The sequence below is a fragment of the Cebus imitator genome, unplaced genomic scaffold (assembly GCF_001604975.1).
Source record: "Cebus imitator isolate Cc_AM_T3 unplaced genomic scaffold, Cebus_imitator-1.0 Scaffold108, whole genome shotgun sequence".
NCBI classification, from domain to species: Eukaryota; Metazoa; Chordata; class Mammalia; order Primates; family Cebidae; genus Cebus; species Cebus imitator.
The window spans coordinates 4,909,602-4,931,006 of NW_016107423.1; the positions used below are offsets into that span (position 1 = coordinate 4,909,602).

At 40.4% G+C, this 21,405-nt stretch overlaps 1 protein-coding gene across 2 annotated transcripts in view; it reads left to right on the plus strand.

The window, feature by feature from the left end:
* The window catches only part of SERTM1 (serine rich and transmembrane domain containing 1), a 23,873-nt gene extending 15,561 nt beyond the window's left edge, over nt 1-8,312 (plus strand). The window contains exons 1-2 of one of the 2 annotated variants that reach the window (XM_037741829.1): nt 5,167-5,292; nt 5,395-8,312. In XM_037741829.1, the coding sequence (XP_037597757.1) occupies nt 5,574-5,897 (324 nt within the window). In that variant the 5' untranslated portion in view covers nt 5,167-5,292; nt 5,395-5,573 and the 3' untranslated portion in view covers nt 5,898-8,312. Of the gene's footprint in view, nt 1-5,166; nt 5,293-5,394 lie in introns of those variants that run through there. The other variant, XM_017537981.2, reaches the window with a different exon arrangement.
* The last annotated feature ends 13,093 nt before the right edge of the window (nt 8,313-21,405 follow it).

Consider the following 21,405-nt stretch of genomic DNA (forward strand, 5'->3'; position numbering starts at 1 on the left):
AGGAGGAGGAGGAGGAGGAGGAGGAGGAGGAGAAGGAGGTTTGATTTCCCCCAGAAACACAAAGTTAAATAAATGCAAGGGACTTATGCTTAATTACTTTTGAGACTGTATGAGGTAGATGATCAAAACAGTTAAGTTCATATCCTTTTTTGAAAAATTCTCCTGTGTTCTATTTTAGCTTCCCTCTATCAATTCTGTTTTACATATCAAGAAAAATATATTGTGAATATTCTGAGAATTATACCTTATGTAGCTAACTAATTTTTAAAGTAGTGCAAAATAAGTTCTCTACAGTAAAAATATTCTGAGTAAAATTTACATTTATTTTTACTTCTTGCTGAGGAAATATTTTACAACGCCTAGGAGTAATCCAGGCAGACAAAAGCCATCATTGAGGGAGAGATGGAGGAGACGGGACTGAAATCAAAGCAACCTAATGGCCTGCCCTGGAATTGATTTTTCAAATACCTCACTGATACCAAGCTATTAGTTTGTCATTTCTATCATTTTTATCCACCAAAGTACTATAAAAACATTCTGATTGTATTTTCTGATCATTCATTTAAGCTGTAGATTAAAAGGACTGTTCATTTTCATCTTTTGTCTCACGTCAACCAGTCCAGGTCCATGAATTCCAATGGACAATTCAGAATCTTCATCTCCCCACCCTTCTTCACATAACATGGCCCTCTAATTCAATGTTCTCAATGTGCAATAACAGATAGATGCAGTTTATTTCCTTAACCTGCCCTTGGTTTTTATTGTGCTGATTGAAGGACTCATAATGAGAGTTCACACAAAACTCTGCTCTCCCATAGCGCTGTACTGATAAGTAAAGGCGGTTCTCAAACAGGTAACTCTACGGATGGCTGAGTCAGTTTTGAGTAAGGGTAGCACAGAAGATAATAAACTTTATTTCTGTTGCTGCAAGTCCAGGGGTAAATGTTTGCCATTGAATGCAAGTGAAGATTTACATTTAGAGAAGGATGGTGGGAAGTGTGTATTGTCAGCAGTAATCTTCTCTCAGCTAGCATGACCTAAAAGGCCACTAAGCAGAGAGAAGGCATTAAGAGGGAAGATAATCATGCAAAGGGTAAAGGAATGGCTGCAATGTCTTATATAAAACATGCATTTTCTAAATAGAATGAGAAACAGCTTTGCTCAGATGTGATAAGTTCCCTTCTGGATTCTGGAAATATTCATTTTTACGTGTTCTACAGAGGAAAAGATCTAATACATCATCTAAAACCATTAATTCCATTCAACTATCAAATCTTCCTTTTGTGTACTGGAAAAAGCATTTTATTATATTGTGTTAATACTTTATGCCACTTTCCTCATGGTTTTGAGAGGATCACCTTTTGAAATATGACAGCAGAACTTGATAATGATGGAACATTGATGTGGCATCTAACAGCCAGGCAAGGGAACAAAGCAGCTTGCCCCAGTTTTCCACAACAACAACAAAAACCTTTCAAGTAGTCATTATTCACATAGAAATGTATTTGAATAAAGGTCTTGAAATTTAAAATTGCTGTGCCATGTTTGAGGCTGACTGGTAGGCTGAGTTTTATAAACCATCATGTCATAGAAGTCAAGGCCATGGCACAGGCTGTGCCCACACGCTGACTGCCATGTGTCCTGCCATGCTTATGTGAGAGCACTCAGAGATGAGAGCTGGTCAACTCTTCATTTATGGAGAATGGAGGCACGTGCTAGAGAGTACGCTTTTCTTCCAAAACATTGCCAGTACCTGTAATTCTTCTGCGAGAAGGAAAGCTTCCGTTCTTTAGAAGGGGTCCCAGGGCCATGGTGCTAAATAACTTGGAATCAGAGACCCCAGGTCTGTGCTGTCTATGTGGTTTCCCATTTTCCCCAACCCACTGAGCACATGGTGAGAGACTGTGCATCCCTCCTTCCCCACTTCACTAGGGGACTGCTTTTTTGTAGATTTCTTCCCAGATCAGGCTTTTATTACAAGAGAAAAACAGAAAGCTGGCTGACCACGAGCTAACACATTTCCACAGGTCTTCATTTATAATGTTTTGATCCAGCTGTCTCATTTTCCTTTCTCAAAAATCACCTTCTGAGGACAGTGATTCTGAGGGGAAAAAAAGCATCAAAATCCCCGTGTGGCTTTAGGTGTCACCTGAAATGAGAGTCTGCTGGCGCTGCCCCGAGACGGGTCAAGGCTATGCATTTAAGATGAAGTCTCTTTCTTCTTTTCCTCAAACCTTATCTGTTTGGGAGCAACAGCCCAAGAAGCATCATCTTGAAACACACTCATTTGATTTCATTTCCGCAGCACCAACTCCAGCCTCATTCCACACTGTCACAATGCCTAAACACATACAGCCTGGGTCATCCTGAGAATTATACAGCTACTATTAAATAAAACCCGAGAGAAAGAAGATATTCCCATTTTGGGAACCTCAATAAGGAAATGAGAATTAACATCCAAATTAAAATCCTTTCTAACAGTGCACACACTCTGTTGTTTCACAGCAGATGAAATAGTGAAATGAAATCTGTGTGGCTGTGATTTTACATTAAGAAGTACCCTGGAAATGATATTAAATCTATAATATTTGGGGGGAATATTTAAGGAAGATGATATTTAGTTGTGAAATGTCAAATAAGGGCACAAGTTTTCATTTCCTCGTTTTTTCCTATTTTTCCAAGGCCACTTAAAAGATCAGATGCTTTACCCAAACCTTCTGAGCCCCATTTCCTATAAACCACCTTGTCGACAGTTGAGGCTCATGGAGTTTTGGCTGAAAGGAGGCAATCTTCAGGAAGTTAAAACCTACTCTGGGAATATTTACCCTATAAAATGATATTAACAAGATTTCTGGTAGCCAGATGTGAGCTTTACCCCCTGAATTGCTGATATCAGAGCGACATTGTCTGTGCCTCCAGCCCCACCTCTAGCAAATGGTACCAATTTGGGTAGTAGAGAAGGTGGCTTTAGAAAAATTGGCCAACTTCAGCTGAATCTTTGACCTGTACCTGTCTAAACTGTAGGACTAAGACAGACTCTGAAAGTCCCTCTAGACTTTCTAGAAGGAACTATCTAACTACTGGCACTTTATTTGGGATGGCCTTTTATTATTCTCTAAGGATGATTATGGAAAATGTTATCACGTCTTAACTCAAGACCTCCTGGGGAAGTAGGAAAGGTAAGCATCACTGTTGTGCAAATGAGGTAAATGAAAGTTCAGGACTAAACTGTGGACTTGCCCAAAGCAAGTGGCAGATAGAAACTAATTACCCAAAGCATAATTTTTCTCTTCCTACCACAGTTGAGAAAACCAAGAACACAGTTCAGGCATGGATTCTAGTCACTTTTCCGTCACTGTCTAGCTGTGTACCCTGAGTAAATCACGATGTCTTTGCATGTCAGTTTTCTCATCTGCAAAATAGGAATGATTCCTGCTCTACCCGCCCTGCAAAGTAGTCATAAGGAACACACAAGATGCATAGTCTTTACCTTATCCGCCCATGCTAGAAAAGAAATGATGTTTACATTTGATCCTTCCTACTGAAACGTTAGGGAAATTGAAACCAGATGGTGTAAGGGGTGAGGGTGAGGAGAAGCCAAAAGCCCTTGCTTGTCTTCTAATTAGAGATGTGACTTTTGTCAAATAAATTAGCTTCTTTATTTTTCTGTTGCCTCTGCTACACTTAGGAGGTTGTACTGGAATATTTTAAATAGTTTTTCCCATCCAATCTGTGACGTTTCTATCCTAGTTTTCTTTTCTATGCTGCCTCTGCGACTCTTTGCTATATTCCCCAAAGATAAACGGCTGGAACATTTACGTGCTGTAAAAAGGCTAGGTATTGCCAAATCAGTGTAACACATTTGCAGTCCCACTGCGATTCTTCTTCTTTTTTTTTTTTTTTTTTCTCAAGGATGGTTAAGAACCTGTAGCAGCCTAATGGAATTAAAATCACCAGGCAATGCAAAATGAGGAGTAGGAGTCAAATTATTTTAAGAACTACTAAGACACCATCCCTAGCCTACTCAAGAACTCACTAGGACTCATTAGACTGCGTGTCACCCAACAGGGACAGCCCTCTTTGAAGTGTCCCCACTTTGACAAGGATCATTAGTGCTGTTCAGCTCCAGCCACAGTGGCAAATGTCAACCTCTACAGAAGTTAGTGCTTAATTAGATTTGAAGAACAGAAAGAAAAGGCAAGTTCTCCAGGTAAAATGCAGGGCAGAGTTTAGAAAGAGAAAGCTAGAGGCGGAGTGAATGTTTTCTTGTTAGTATTGCACCACAATGGAAGCAAGATTTAGAAATGTACAACTAGAGCTATACAGAGCTAGGAAGAACATCTTTTCTGGACTAGAGGAGACGTATCTATCAGACAGGAGGGATCTTCTTGTCTCGCAGCCTGAACACAGTGAAGTGCTTTTCTTTGCACTTAAAAGAAATGGTTCCCCCTCCACACCCCTTAAAACACAATACCCTACACTCACTCATCCATCCCCCTTTGTCCCCCACCACATACTAAACTCATTTTTTCTCAAACACTTTACAGTTCAGCATACTTCCATGTCTATTACGTTGGTCCATGCATAACACCATGAGAAGATGAAGCAGGTGCAGACCATTTTACAGATAAGAAAAGTGATGCTCAGAAAACTTAGGTAATTTGCCCAGTTTCCTAAAGATAACGGAAAACTCAGGACTCAAACCTAAGTCTCTTTAACAGCAAACCTGAAGTTAGATTCTCTATCATTCAGAGAGAATCTAACCTTTGTTCTTCTCCTTAACAAGCCTAAAGTTTTTAAATTAACTGCCTAAAGTATGTAAAACAAAGTACCTAGGTACATTTAAGAAAAAGAGTTACACAGAAATGGCACCTGATTTCAAGGAGATAGAATTTTTATAAACAAATCAGCATCTTATAAACATTCAGTAAAATGCAAACTCACACGTGCAGTGATTTTCCAAAGTGTGCTAGAGGGATTTACTGGTCAGGAATTATGATAATGAGCTGGAGAATGTATGGAATTAATTTTCTTGGGGAGGGAGGTTTGGAGCTAACTTTTGGTGTTCTCATCTCAGAGTATATACTTGGAGCATCTATTGAAATCGCAGCAGATGGAGCACATCATAAATGTATTTTTTCTTTTATTTTATCTTCAGTTCCTTGGAGAAACATGGTACCTAGGGTACTGTAGAACAGAAAATAAAAGTTTATTTTTATACGATCATTTGTAATATAAAGATACAAACATGACTGGCTCCTAAGAGAGTTATTTCATCTTGTTTCCTCCTTGGTGAGTTTTCTAATTAATCCCTAGTGAAATAAAAACCAAAAATGCAATTCAAATGTGATATTTTCTGAAGAATGCACTGAGTTGCTTTTTTTGTTTTTTCAGTGTCAATGCACACCTGATCCCCTGCTGCCTTTGAGAAACAAGAAGTTTTGTTGTGCTGATTTAACAGCCTGTGATTTCTGCAAACACGACCGTGAAAAAAAATGCCAATCTGTCCTGTGTAATCCCTGTGTGAAGTTTTGACTTTAATCTAACAGTTCATTCCTTCACCCTCCATAAAGATGTCTGAACCTGACACTTCCTCGGGGTTTTCAGGAAGTGTGGAGAATGGAACTTTTCTTGAGCTGTTTCCCACATCCCTGTCCACATCAGTGGACCCATCCTCAGGCCACCTGTCAAATGTCTACATCTATGTGTCCATATTCCTCAGCCTTTTAGCATTTTTGCTTTTGCTTTTAATCATTGCCCTCCAGAGGCTCAAAAATATCATCTCCTCCAGTTCCTCCTACCCAGAGTATCCAAGCGACGCTGGAAGTTCTTTCACCAATTTGGAAGTCTGCAGCATTTCCTCTCAGAGGTCCACTTTTTCAAACCTTTCATCCTGAGAAAAATGGAAGAGTCCTTGAGTGTGGTAGCAGCTCTGGCGTCCCCTTATGGAAGTGTCGTGTGAAGCGTTGCCTGATGAAAGAAATGACCCTTTTGATGTAGACCTGCTTCTTCTTCTCCTTTATCTTGATTTCTTTTCTATTCATGATGCTTTTCATTTGGGGATGGAGATGCTGATGCTGGTGGAAATGTGTGCAAAACCGAAGGTGCAGAGTTTCACACAAACGGCTTGCTGAATCTGGAGTGGTCTTCTTCGTGCAGGTCAGTTCATTCCACTTTGTTGGGTGCCGTAGATTCATCTGAGGCGGCCTCTCCGAGGATGCTGGACATGGACTCTTGCATTTCATTTCTTTTACAAAACCATGAAATCAACTGAGCCTGCAGAAACTGGAAAATCAAGTCTGACCTACGTAGAAGATATTTTCCATATTTAAAAGATAAAGTGGAGACACCAAATTTAAAAAGGAAGAGAGTCAATTTAGATTTACTGTATAGCATTTCTAAAACTGAGGGTAAATATATGCTAAACATTTTCTTTAATTTCAGTTTAACAAGTGAAAATCACACTTATTGATAAATGTAAGTCATTTGGAAAAGTTTTGGAAGAGTTTACATTTTAATAGCAAGACACACATGTATTATGATGCAGTCTGTAATGTATTTCTGCCTCCTGGAGTTTTATTTTGTTTTTCTGCTTATGTTTTAGTCATAATTCCCTAAAGTTGTGGAATTCTTTGTGATTAATTGCTGTTACTAGTACTAAGAGGAGCACCAGAAGAGATGCCAAGAAGTTTTTATATGAATAATTTCTATCAGTGAGAATTAAGCATATGGAAAATATTCATTTAGTTGTATTTTATACAGTAATAACTCTTAGCTGTCATGTAAGTTCCTTGATTCAGTTTCATAGTCTTTATAATTTTAGTGCAGAATTATATTAGGCCTCCAAGATGTCTGATATTTGTTCACTCACATTAGGTTGCCAAACTTAGAGACTAAATTAGAAATATATGTGTTATTATATACTCCACGAATGTCTCGTCTCTGATAATTAGTTGTTGTATGTTAAAATAATACTCTACATTAGGATTTCAGGATGTGAGTTTGTATTAAAAATTGTAGGCACTCAAGTTGTGTAGCTGCCGGGAGGGTTAGGGATCCTAGGAGCTGCTGTGCTACAGGCAGCCAGTTATGTCTGAACTTGGCTGGGGGGTGGGAGGGGCAGTCTGTGAAATTAGGCACACACGTGAGCTCTGACATTGAATGTGGGAGAACTCAAGCTGCCCCTAAAAACAAAACGAACTGCAGCTCCTTACGAGTAAGAATTTTAATTTAATTTTAAGAATAAATGGCCCACAGGGTAAACACTGAACTTACTCAACCTACAGAAGGCCACTGCATCAACATGCCACCATCTTCCCATAGCAACTGAATCATTCCTTGTTCAAAACATTTAATAATCTTAAGCAGTGAGGCTTCCACACATTCTTTGGTTGGATTGTGCAGTCAGCACTCTCCAGTGATTAGAATGGGGGAAAGAATACACTATTTGTACAGGGTTTATCTTTATCAGTCTAAAATGCTGAGAGAGTGGAGGTCTGGGAATGAAAATTAGAAGGCTGCTTCTTCTTTTATTCATAAGCCTCACTTAAATCAGACCACATTTAACTATTTATATACCAAAAATGTCCCCAAACATCATAAGACCAGAACAGAGTTGCTGCCCTAAAATGTATAATTAGTGAAAAATTTGCCTCTACTGTTTAAAGCATGGCAGTAGGTTGGGTGTTATTACGTAGTATAAAAACTGGACTAGATAAACTGCTATTTTAGCACATTATTAGCCTTCTCTGAGTGTATATATATATATATATGTGTGTGTATACACACACACACACACACACACACATATACACTCATATACTCCCAATTAAAAGTAGCGTGAAAGCTACACAGAATTACAGAGACATCTATATTATCACTTTTGCTCTTCGACTAATCCTGTGCTGTTTTGGTTATAGAGAGAAAAAAGGACATGGGTGGAGTGATTTTTTTTAAATAAAAGGACGAATTTGCCACACAACAGAACAATCTGAGTATGATCCGTCCTCAGGGTACCTTTTTATCCTTTCCTTGTGAAAGAGATACAAAGATATCTGACAACAAAACTACTTTAAAAATCAGATCAAATCAAATCCACAAGCACACTCCCATTCCTCCCCTGCTGTAATGGTTCTTGCTCTCAACGTTAAGTAGGGAAATTAAGAGCCACATTCAAAGATGTAAAACAGGATTTGTCATTAGAAGCTTGCCAAGGTAACAGATTGTACAAGTTGAGATGAATTCATGTTGTTTAAGAAGTTCAGAAAGGTTGGAAGATGGGTTTATAAATAAAGAAGTGGAGTCCATTGAAAGCCTGGTTCTTTGATTTTTTTTTCAGTGAGGTGATTTATAATCTCTTCTAGAGAAGAAGCTTTCCTTAGGAGTTTTAAGCACAAACCACACACACACACACACACACACAGGTATAGAGAGACATATATTTACATATAAATATATCACTCCTTCTCTGTACGTTCTCTCAGAAGCAGGGTCAGTGATGTGTGACCCAAATGTCAGCCTCTCTCCAGCCCTGCAAGGGTCACCTCCCTCTGGGACAGTGAGTCCCACATTTCTCTGATGAAAAGAATAATCTGGGTGCTTTGACAATATAGAGGATCCCACACCACACCCCAGACCTTCAGGAGTGGAACCAGGGTGTTTCTGGATATTTTTAACAAGGACTCCAGTGGATACTGATGATCAGCGGGACACACTGTGGCCAGGAAAGGATCACGTGTATTGTGCTTAGGTATTTGCAGAGAACAGGGGTCTTACCTCTCAGCCACTGCCCTTGTAACTGCAGTTGCTCCAAGCTGAGCATCCCCCGCACAGCTCAAAACCCTCACTGGGACCTACTTTCCTGCTTGAGTCTGAATCCAGCCACCCTCTTCCTTAATGGAAAGCTGCTGCTATTGGAATAAACTTGGTGAAAGAGGGAAATGCAAAAAGCCACATCTCTCGTGCCATCTCTGAATTGCCCGCAAGATGATATGCACGTAATAGACTAGGTTTGAGGACTGGGGGTAGCTGATGGGATTTATAAGATGAGAGAAAATGTTTTACATTGAGTACTAAGTAAGACTATTTCCACAGTCCAAAGGAAAACAACAGCAACGAAGAAAACGTTATCTAGGAGAAGTGCCAGTTCCTTAACTTGCTCCCCTGTCTTGAAGTCTGCTTCCCACCCCTCTGAGAGAGGCTCCCACTTCAACCCAATGCCAGGTCCCACTCTCTCACTCTCTGTTAGAAAGTCCCCTGGTATACGTTCCTATCAGTCCAACACCCTGGACCTAAGACTTCCGAGACCCTTAGTTATTCAAGAGAGAATACTCCCAGGCCGCAAGTGGGTGGGTATGGTATGGGCGAGGTCCATGTAGCAGAGGAGTTCAGGTAGGCTCTGGATCTCCGGGACCAGCTCTCTGCAGTATCTCTCCATCACTGAGGGGACAACTGTGCTTCTCCTGCTTCCTGGTTATCCAGCCAGACCCAGCATGCATCTGTGTGCATGAACACACATACACAGACACACAGAAACTCACAGACATACACTCTCCTTCACCCACACATGCACCATCCAAGAACAAATAATAATCCCCAGCGTTCGAAGACAGCACCTCAGTTTTCAAAGTCTGCTTACTTCAGTTTCACCCTGCCTTCAACAGTGAGCTAAGCACAGTAATTCCTTCTCACTCATCCTTCTCCTTCAAAGCAATGCCTAAACATCTGCAGAGACCTCATCAAACCATTGCACGTACTGTATAGCTTTTCTTTATCTTGAATTGGGTCCACTCTGAGTTAGGGTGTTTGGACACCCTGGACACTATAATAAGACATTATTATCAATGGGAATTTATTAAATAAATGAATGCATGTGGTGTTTGGTTTTCTGTTCCTGTGTTAGTTACTGAGGATAATGGCTTCCAGCTCCATCCATGTCCAGGCAAAGGACATGATCTCATTCTTTTTGTAGCTGCATAGTATTCCATGGTGTATGTGTAGCACATTTTCTTTACCCAGTCTATCATTGATGGGCATTTGGGTTGATTCATTACCTATGTAACAAACCTGCACATCCTCCACATGCAACCCAGAACTTAAAATAAAAATTAAAATTTTAAAAATAAAATAAATGAATACATCCTTTGTCACTAGATAAAACAGAGAGACATAGTTCTTGCCCTCATGCAGCTTATAATCTAGTAAGGAAGGTACAAAAAGAAATGAATAAACAATATGTATAACTGCTATTGCAATTAGCACTATGAAGAGAATAAAATTGTAAAATAATAAACAACAAGGGAAACTCACCAGACGTGGTGGTCAAAGAGGGCCTTCCAGATGAGATCATAGTATTTGAAGGGTATTGGGGAGAGTCTTCTCCACAAAGGGATAGAGTCTACAAAGACCTATGGCAGGAAAGGGCTAGGCTTGTGAACTAAAATGTCAGAGTGCTGGGGCGCAGAGTGTCATGTTGCGGGGGGGCAGGATAGGTTATGCAGGAACTGGTAGATTAGAGTAGTAACTTGGATTTTATTTGGAGTATGACAAGAATCCATTGAAGGATTTTGAACAGGTAAGTTATATAATTGAATTTTTGCTTCAGAAACATGACTGTAGATGCTTTGTAGAAAATAAACCAGCGATGGACAAAAAGTCCTATTCAGATCCACCCTGGGTGGGGTATGGGAGTGGGTGGAGAGTTGTTCTCCCAGCTACAAATATCTGTTCATCTTCTAGCCATGGAAACGGCCTGAGCTGAGAATGAGTATTGCCACACACCCTCCTCCTTCCTCCTCCCATTTCCACCACGCACTCACCTCCCTCTCTCTCTCTCCTGGTCTCTCTCTCTCTCTCTTTATCTCTCTCTCTCTCTCTCTTTGTCTCTCTCTCTCTCTCTCTCACACACACACACACACACACACACACACACGCAGTCCTTCTCAGATTCTTCCCTCCTCACCTAATGTGCCTCCATTTGGCCCTTGTTTAAAGTATTTCAATCATGTTTTAGTCCGTGTAACTATTACTCCAGTATTTTTAACACGATGTGTGACTAATGTTGCAATGAAACTCTAATACTGCAGCAACGTTGAAGCGTTTAAAATTGTTGCTCCTTTTTAAATTCCATTCTGAAAACAGCTCTTATTCTTGATGCTCTATACGGCTCATTCCTATGATTCCAGGCTCTTGTGGAGAGTTGGCATTTTGGAGTGGTTTCTCCTTGGTTATCTATCTGCCCTGCTTAGCTAACGCTACATGCCATAGGACACAGAATTTGGATTCAGACCAAGTCCAAAATGTTAACTCTATGACCTTAAGCAACCTCTCTGAGACTCCAGATCTTGGTAACTAGAAGAGAATAATAACCTCCTTACAACGTTGTGAGAATTAAGAAACGGTACGTGTTAAGCATGGAGGGTGTCCAGCTTCCTGGAGTCTTGAACAAAGAATTGGACAAAATGCTCAAACAAAGCAAGGAAGAAATGGAGGCTTTTATTGAAAAGGAAAGTACCCTCCACAGTGTGGGAGCAGGCCTGAGCATAAGGGCTGCAAGGCCCCATTACTCAGAATTTTGGGGAGTTTAAATACCCTTAAGAGGACTCCATTGTTTACTTGGGGTACACCCTATATAAAGAAAGAGGATGAAGTTACAAAGTTATGTACTTGGCCTATGCCCTATGGAGGATATTTCCTGTCATAGCTGACGTGTGAATCAGCCTTAGGTTTCCTGCCTCCAGACCCTATTTTCCTGCCTCATTTCCTCCCTAAGAGATGTGATCCCCATACATCTTTACGGGAGGCAGAGGGACTGATGGTCTTTTTTTTTTGTAACTGCTTCATGCTGGCTTGGGGCATAGTCCCTACTTACTGGGGAATCACAGAACTCTCCTTGCTCTATCTAGTGGAGGTCAGGTAGCTTCTTGATGTCTAAGGGTGGTGTCTTCACCTGGAACTGGCGGAAACCTTTGTTGCATCATCTCCTGAAGCTTGATGGTCTCTAGGTGAGAGGAAATGAATTTGGTTAAAAGATTTAATGGGAACTTCAGGGGGTGAATACCTATGCTGTTAGAAATGCCTGTTATAGAGATTTGCAGAAGAAAAGAAAACAAAACCTGGTCTCTTCTAGAATCTGTGCATTTCCTTAAAGTCTTAGCACAAATGACTCCGTTTTGCTTTGGATTGCTCTTTTGGGGCCTAGTGCATGAGTGCATGAGCTTAGCCCAAAACAATGACTTCCCAGAATTTTGTTTTTAAAATTCCCCCTTTTTGGTCAGGTTCTCACTTAGGTGAGAGTGTGACCAAAACTTATGGCCTTGGTGCCACTCTCAGTTACCATAATTTTGGGTTGTACGTTATGGTGTCCTCGTGGTTGCATGTTTCTTTCAGCTCCTGCCATTGCAGTTGAAGAAAGACCGTATGACAGTCTAGAGATGGCTGCGTGCAAGCATTTAAAACTTCTGAGAGAATACAACGTACCAGGGAGACTATTATTATGACTATTGGAAAGAAAATGCCAAGTTCAGAGTATGCTCCTTTTCCAGGGTCCCTAGAAACCAAACCACCTAAAATTAAATAGATTAAAGAATGAGCTAGATGAAGAGTCTACTCACTTGACCTAGTGGTCTTTTCATTAATCCCCTACAAGTGAATTATCGTAATCTGCATTTGACGTGTTTCTCCATAGGTCACAAGTGTCAGCAGCCACACAGGTACCTCTTTGTTTAGCCAATTCTATTATTTAGCATAACTTTCACAAGAGAATTTAAACTCTGTTGTGAATTTGCTATAGAGCCTATCACGAGGGATACATTTTTAATCATTGCTTCTTCTACTTTAAACTGTGAAAAAAGAACCCAACAAATGATGCCCTTCTAGAGGAGTGAAGACCTCCTGGCAATGTTCTCTTTAACTCATGATGTGGGTTAAGAGGAATGAACCAATGTTTTGTTTTTGACTGATGATAAGGCAACGTATGTACCATTAAAGTTTCTTACCTACATCGGGCCTTCATCTTTTATCTATCAAAGTAGAAGGCTATCCATGTAAAATGCTGGCTGCAAACTCCTTCACAAATAAAAGTATACCCCATAAGTGCAAATAACAGATCGCTTTTCCACTTCTGTTGTTTGTAGAGGGATAAGCAAGAAAAAATATTCAAAGATAAGAGTTTCATGGCAGTAGAAGTCTTGATCTGTGAACTTGGGAAAAACTGTTGATTTCAAGGATGCCATCTTCTTGGGAGAAATTTCTCTGGTTAGCTTTACCCCAAGGATTCCAATGGGTGCACAGTTCCAAAAGTGTGGAGGACCCTTCTCAGTTGTGAGACCATGGACCCAAAGCCCAAGGTCCCCAAGTTTTTTTGTAGTGTGGATGAGAAGACAGTCTTTCTCTGATGTTCTCGAAAGATTCAAACTACAAGAAGCTTTTTTAGCTGATATAAACACATTGTAGCATAGTAGTCTACTGTTATAACATCAGCCCTCTCACATGGGAAAGCTTATATACAACCAGAAAACATGTATTAAAAATAACAATTGAATGAAATTCCTTTATAAAATGTTTACATAGCCCACAAGGTGACCAAATGTAGATGAAGCTTTAATTGTCTTCCCAGGAATATGGGACCAAGCATTGGTTATAAACTATTTTAAAAATTTCAGTATCAGCTGGTTTAATATGAAAGTCTGAATCTGACAAAGTATATTCTTGGTATTTAATTAATTTTTGTTCTACTTGGGTTAGTAGCTTTATACAGGGAATTTGGTTATTTCTGTGCTTTTACAATAACAACATAATAATCATAATTATAATTGATAACATATACTATTTTAGAAATCCCATATAATTTTAGAACATATATTAGTATTATTCAAAAATATATAACCTAAAGAAGACTGAACATCATTTTGGCAATCCCGCGTTCCTAAACACGTCAAATAATTCTGTTTACCTCCTTTCTGGATGTTTTAAGGGATCCGCTGATCCATCCAGAAAGTCAGGCATTAGGAAAGACAATTTTGAAACTGAAGTTTGATTTCGGAATTTCAGATTATTTATTTTGCCAAAATAATGACTCAGAAATAAAGAAGTAAAAACCTTTTACAGACACACACACACACACACACACACACACACACACACACAAACACACATTCTACTGTTCTTACACACCTTGCATGTAAAACTCTTTCTAGTAGTCTTAATTGCATGTTACAATGGCGATTCTTAGCTATTTAAACTTTAATGTAAAACCTGGTAAAGAAACCTAATATTTCAACATAATTTAGAACACATGTTTACAGTTTGAAGACACCGTATTTTACCAATAATCTTTAAAACCCTTTGTATTTCCCAAAGATTGCTAAAGTCACGTGAACTAAAAGGCATTACACTTTCTACTTTCCTGATAAAATATTTGATTTAAGCTCTTATTATTATTAAACCAATTAATTTACAACTTTACAGAGGAGATTAACCAGTTTGCACAAAGAGAAAGAGGCCAGAGATTGGCTGGTAGGAAATTCTTACCCTTTTGCCTCCATGCCAGGTTTCTGGGTTCTCTCTCCTTGAGCGGCCCTGGCGACTACGCCCTATGAGAGGACACGTGCTGTCATAGCTGAAGTGTGAATTGGCCTTATGTTCCCTCCCTCCATACCCTATTTTTCTGCCTCATATGTAAACCGCCTAATTCACATACTTGGGGAGTAATACCATATATGCAAATGTTAAGCAAACATCACTAACTTTTGACTTCTGAAGATTCACTTTTTCCCATTATTTCTGCCTACCATTATCTCTGCCTACCACCTGCCTTCTCTGCTTTCATGCATCTAATTCCTCTTCCATCATCCCTTTCTTCACACACCTGCCCTAGTCTCTTGTTTGCTGAGCCTTTACTGCTCCACTGTCATCTTCCTGCTTTCGCCTACCCTCTATCTATGTCTCGCCATGACCTTAGCAAGAATACATCGGGGGAGAACTCATGGAAGCTGTTTCTCCCAACAGCGATATCTACTTATTTCAACCTATCCCCTTCCCAAGGACTGAGGGTGTTGGGGACAGAGTCATGTGCCATAATACAAGTAACAGTGGTGGAGAAATAGATCAGAAACAAGGACTGTGTGCGAGCACCCTGTGGCTTATGAGGCATTACGAAGGTGCTGAGGGATGTGGGGTTATGATCAAACTTGAAGTGATCCTAGGAAAGTCAGACTGGGATGCAACAGTGCCTGGAGAAGTCAGACATCATGACCTCTGTCGATATGTTCAAATTCTCCAGAGCTGGCCAGCACCTCTGTGCTTCCAGTTCAGCTGCACAGCATATTGCTGATTCTCAAACTGGCCTTTTTTTCTTAATTTAAAGTAGCTGTTACACTACTTATCCCTAGCGTTCAATGGCACTTCTTGAAGGATTTTTGCATAGTGTTACTTAAGGATTACCGATTTTTTTTAAGAAAAACTTTTTTTGTAATAAAATTCACTCACCCCCAAAGATAGAGTAACTTTGATGATTCAGAAGCTCATTCAAGATCTTCCAGTGCCTCAAACTTACTATTATAAACATCATTTTTTGCTTTATATGCATAGATGCAAGTCTAGAGGGAATTCTGCTTAATAAAATTCCAGATTAGTCTACTATAATACCAGTTAGAATAACATTAAAAGTATTCGAACATGCTTATTGCTAGCAGTAAAAACAAACTAGTTTAGCTCAAAGTGATTATTCAAGCAGGAATAATAAATCATATTAACTGCTGGCACTTGTAGTCATTACCGGGTGTCATGTAATTTTTTATATTCACTCTTGGTATCCATGAGCTGGATACTATTATTATTCCCATTTTACAGATTAGGAAACTGAAGAAGTTCACAAAACTAATGAGTGGTAGAATCAAAGATCCAGCCAAAAAAATCAGGCTCTGAGTTCTGCAAATTAACTACTAGGCTTCACTCCTCCTCTTCCTTTCCTTCAAACATTGTCACTTTTAAAATAGACATGTTTTAGAAAATGTTTATTCACAAAGGTAGTTGAGAAATCAATGTATAATCAAACATTAAACCCTGTGGTAGAAACGCATACTTGCTGAAAATGAAAGGGGCACTAGGCTATTGCTTTCTTATGTAAATATGGACACAGTCCCACACAGCCTCTTTACTCACTGACGTGCCCAAGGCCAAAACAGTATTAACAAGGGTCCTACTTCCCAAGTGTCGGTACAAACATGACTCAGCTCCACAGCAGCCTGGGCACATGGAGATGCATATGCACAAGATGCACCCAGGAGCCCCTTCTTGAGGAAGATTCATTTCTCATAAAACAAAGAGGTGTTCATCCATTTTGCAAATGTTTCTTGAACACCTACTAAGTGCTAGGCATTTTTCTTTGCTTTTGGGATTCGACAGTGACTGAAACAGACAAAAATACTGCAAGAAGTTTACGTTTTAGTGGAGGAAACAGACGATAATCGACAAGTATAAAATATATAGTAAATTGGATAATTATAGGTGCATAGGATAAACTATATAGCAAGGAATGGGAATAGAAAGAGTTTAATTCAGTTGTAAGTTAAGAAAGAAGTGAAAAGAGACACCTTTCTCAGAAGATGCTATTTGAGTTGTAAAAAGCATCTTTTTGCTCCTCCTCACCATGAAATTACAACCCAAAGGATGAACTTCTGAAGATTACAGTGTGAAAATGGTTTTTGGACCTCCACTATTTCAACCACATGGAGTCAGCCAACATAAAACACAAAACATGTAAAGCAAATAATTTAAAACAAATCCAAACAGAGCTTTCACATATTTACCTGGTAGGGGGAGAAAAAGAACAGCTCTCTCATACATTGAACCGACATCTCATTTATTCTGTCTTCCATTGCTGATGTGATCTATATGGGCAATTCCAAGTCCAAAGGTTTTCATGAGTTTTTTCACCTAATTGGAATGAAAACATACTTCAGTGTCCTGCCAACTTAGCCTCAGCTAAATGGCTAGAAGCAGGAATAAACATTTTCTAGCTGGAAAACTAGCTCTACTGGAAGTAAGCATAAGGTATGGCAGAGACAGAGGAAGAAGCTTGCTTCCAAGTTGGGGATGCTTGAGCCAGCTCTTGACCATGCAGATGAGTGCCAAAGAAGGCATTCCAGTAGCAATAGCAGTCCAAAGGCATGCAGGCTGAGAGTGCTTAGGATGTGCAAGGAATTACTGGGCGTTCAATATTCTCAGTACACAGTGCAAAAGCAGCGAGCCAGATTAGTGCAGAACCACCTTCAAAGTGCCCCTGCCTTTCACTCCTAGTGTGGCATCTTAATTTCCAGCGTTCCGGTGGCTGAACATCATCTCAAAGCTCATAGCTAGATACCATAAGTAGCACTTTAAGGGGGTGGGGAGGGGGAACTGGAAACGCAGGTTGAAGGACAGCAGCCCTGCATGAGTAGGCTGCACCTCCATCCCTGCAGATCTGAGGGTGTGTTTCCTGCTGATGGTGCCACGATGACAAAACACTCACTAAGGCTCTTCCAGGAAGTGGTGAGAGTCAGGGTGAGCCAGGATCCAGCCTTCCAGGACCCCCTTTTAGGCCACATTAGGTTTGAGCATTATCGTGTGGCTGGGGCTTGCTGCTGAGCCCTCTTAAGCAAGGGAATGACACGATCTTCTGCTTCACATGTATATTTTAAAGTAGAAGGCATATTTGTTATTATTTTTGTTATTTAAATTTCAACAGCTTTAGGGGTATGTTGTATTTGACCGAGTGTAGAAAGTTATCACAAGACAAAAGTATGCCAGATTGCAGGGTCATTTATTTATGCCGGCGACCACAGAGGACTCACGTCTCTCCAACCTGTGGTGGCAACAGGAGGGTGCCACGGTTTTTTATACCCGAAAAACCACCTTGGGAGTGGGGGTGAGGGGCAGGGATGGGGATGAAAAGGCTTCAGACATTCCGAGGGCTAGTGGATTCTGTAAATTACCTCCTGGGCAGAGATGAGGGTGGGGGTCTCCAGACATTCCAAGGGATGGGGACTTTTGTCATTCCGTTTGTTACTTAAGTGGTTTACAGAAGTCAAGATAAACATTTGTTTACACATTATCTGGTTAAGGTGGAAGTCACAGACCTTAGTTACTTATTACAAGTCGCAGGAGCCAAGATGGCATGGGTTAGGACTGCTTGCCTGTCACATTAGGGCCACAGAGAGCAGTTACTGATAAGAAAAGGTAAGCAGCTTTACATAGTTTTGAAGACAAACTGGCAGTTCTATTTACAGAGGCCAAGGACAGTAGTTATTGTGAGGAGAATGGGGCAGCCATTTCAACTTATGTAAAAACAGTTTTGCATTTTATAAAATAGTTTTGCTCTGGTTCTGGCTCTAGGCCAGCACAATATCACAGGTACAAGTGGCTTTTGGTTCCACGGATGAATTGTTTAGCGGTGAAGTCTGGGCTTTGGGTGTACCCTTCCCCCGAATAGTGTACATTGTACCCAATGGGTGATGTTTTATCCCTCGCCGCCCATCCTTCCCCCTTCTGAGTCTCCAACGTGCATTAACACTCTCTGCATGCCTTTGAAGATCCATTTGTAAGTGAGGACATGTGGTATTTGGTTTTCCATTCCTGAGTTACATTTCTTAGGATAATGGCCCCCAGTTCCAACCAAGTCACTGCACCAAGTTACTGCAAAAGATATTATTTCATTCTTTATGGCTGAGTAGCAGCATTACATGGTGTATATACACCCCCTTTTCTTTATCCACTCATCAACTGATGGATATTTAGGTTTACTCGATATCTTTGAAATTGTAAATTGTGCTGCAATACACATATAAGTACAGTTGTCTTTTTTGTATAATGACTTATTTTCCATTAGGTAAGATGCCCAGTAGTGGGATTGCTGGATAGAATGGTATCTATCTAAAGAACTACTGGTTCGAACTAATGGTATCGAACTAAAAGAACTACTTTTAGTTCTTTGAGAAATCTCCATAGAGTTTTCCATAGAGGTTGTGCTAATTTACATTCCCACCAGCTCGTAGAACTGGCCCCTTTGAAGTATTGTTTTTCCAGCTCTTGAAACATACGACGGCTCTTTAATGTTTGTAGGATGAATGAGGGAGTAAAAGACAGACCAACCAGGCAGGAACAAATTCCCTCCACTCCCAGAGAAGAACAGCATTGGAATCCTTAAACCTGAGAGGAGAACTGACTCACAGTGATTTTACTGGCACCGTCAGAAAAATCAATACAAGCAACTTGACTTTCTCAGGATCCTCTGAGAATCTCCATGTGTCTGTTGCATCATGCCAGCTTTAGCAAATATTCTTTTGCTTAGAAAAGTCAGTGGAAAGACGTGACATTGCAAGGCATGTAATGCAGCTTGGGTCACTGAGTTTTTGAATTGAGTAGTAGTTTGGTAAAGCAAGGTATACTACATGCCATGAAAATATTCATGGGGACATGAGGAAAGCGGTAATAAGCCAAAGAACACAAAAAATTGCTGAACAGGAAAAAGGATCTTATTTGGTTCAGTGAACTCAGCCTCTTTGAAACTTTAAACCTCTCTCTGACTATGCTCTTGCAGCTCTCAATCAGCTGTTCTATATAAATATGGAAGTATTTCAAGCTTGTTTATACTCTCTGCTTCAGTGACCCCGCAGACAATTTATCCCACACTGTTTACAAGGCTTTATGAAATCCACAGTTCTGCCTGAATTCTTTTTCCCCCTTTAAAGGTTTTGCTGTCTCTTGGTTTGGGCTCCCTTTGACTTGTGAGAATAATTTGTTCCTTCCTGCTGATGCTATCCTTCATCAGCCCCAAAGCCCCAAAGTTCCTCTTCTCTAGGATTTCCCCTGGTCTCTTCAACTTCTCCCAGGAACAAGTAGCCCTCTCACTTAGGAACTCATCTGAGGCTGGAGGCTGTGTAGAGAGTCAGCAATGCTGCTGGCTTATTCCTCAGCACCTGGGCTACTTCAAACTGTCTTGACTGGCAATCCCAGCAAAGCTAAGGCCTTAGAGACATCCAATACTCCAATATAAAAGTCTCTCCATAGGATTTGATTTTCAATTACATTACCATGAGAAAGTGCTGAAGGAGGAAATTCATTTATGAAATCAATATGCATGTTGTAATGATTTGTGACAGAGCTAAATATCAGATATAAATTTTTCAGAAGGCATTTAGAGTGATCAGCTTTGCATTGGTGATGGAATAGCTTTTTCTTACTCTTAGTACTACCTCTGTTCCAAAATATAACCACAATATCTGGGATTATTTTACTGTAATCTTGACACCATTCTTTTTTCCTATATGAATGCCACATTTAGTATCTCAAATTTGATGCAATAATTTAGATGAGGAATGTGGTCATTGTGTATGAAGAATAGCATTTTTTTGCAGGAGGGAGGGGAATTGAGTCTCCCTCTATCACCCAGGCTGAAGTGCAGTGATGTGATCATGACTCACTGAGCCTCAATCTCCTGGGCTCAAGCAATCCTCCTGCCTCAGCCTCCCAAGTAACTGAAACCACAGGTGTGTGTCAACACTCATGCCTAATTTTGTATTTTTTGTAGCAATGAGATCTTACTGTGTTGTCCAGGCTGGTTTTGAACTCCTGGGCTCAAGCAATCCTCCTGCCTTGGCCTCCCAAAGTGCTGTGATTACAGGCATGAGCCACTGCACCCAGACAGAGAATAGCATTTTTACAGGTGTTTATTTCCTCATAATACACTTTTTTTTTTCTACACAAACCTCCACGGTTCCAACTTGAGTTGGGGGAAGAGAGAGCAAGTAGGGAGAATGTCAAGACCTTAGGTAGTGGGAAGAGGTCAAGGTCACCAAAAGAGGCAGAGCAGTTATGGGGGTAAATAGTCTCATAAAGACGGGTCTTTAGGAGGGCACTTGAGTGAGCCAATGCCAACGTCCAAAGCAGTGGGACCCTCAGCCGTAGCTCTCTCCTTCCTTGTCATGTCAACTTTTTGAATGAGTTGCCTCCACTCCCGCAGCCTCTGTTTTCTTCTTAACTACTTACTGCAGTCCAGTGTCTGCTATGCACACACACACACTGGCACACACAGACATTCTCACGCATAGAACCATGACTGAAATTGCTGTGCTCTTGGAAGGATGTCACTTCTGTCCTTTGCTTGTTGAACTCCCTACAACACTCAACGTACTGTTGAATATTCCCTCCTCAAAACGTGCTCTTCCCCTAGATTTCAAAGTCCCCATACTTCTCTGGCATTCCTCTGGCCACTCCTTTTCAATATCTTTCCCTGCATTTTTTTCTCTTCTTTTATTATTATTATTATTATTTTGAGATGGAGTCTTGCTCTGTTGCCCAGGCTGAAGTGCAGTGGCATGAAATCAGCTCACTGCAATCTCCGCTTCCCAGGTTCAGGTGATTGTCCTG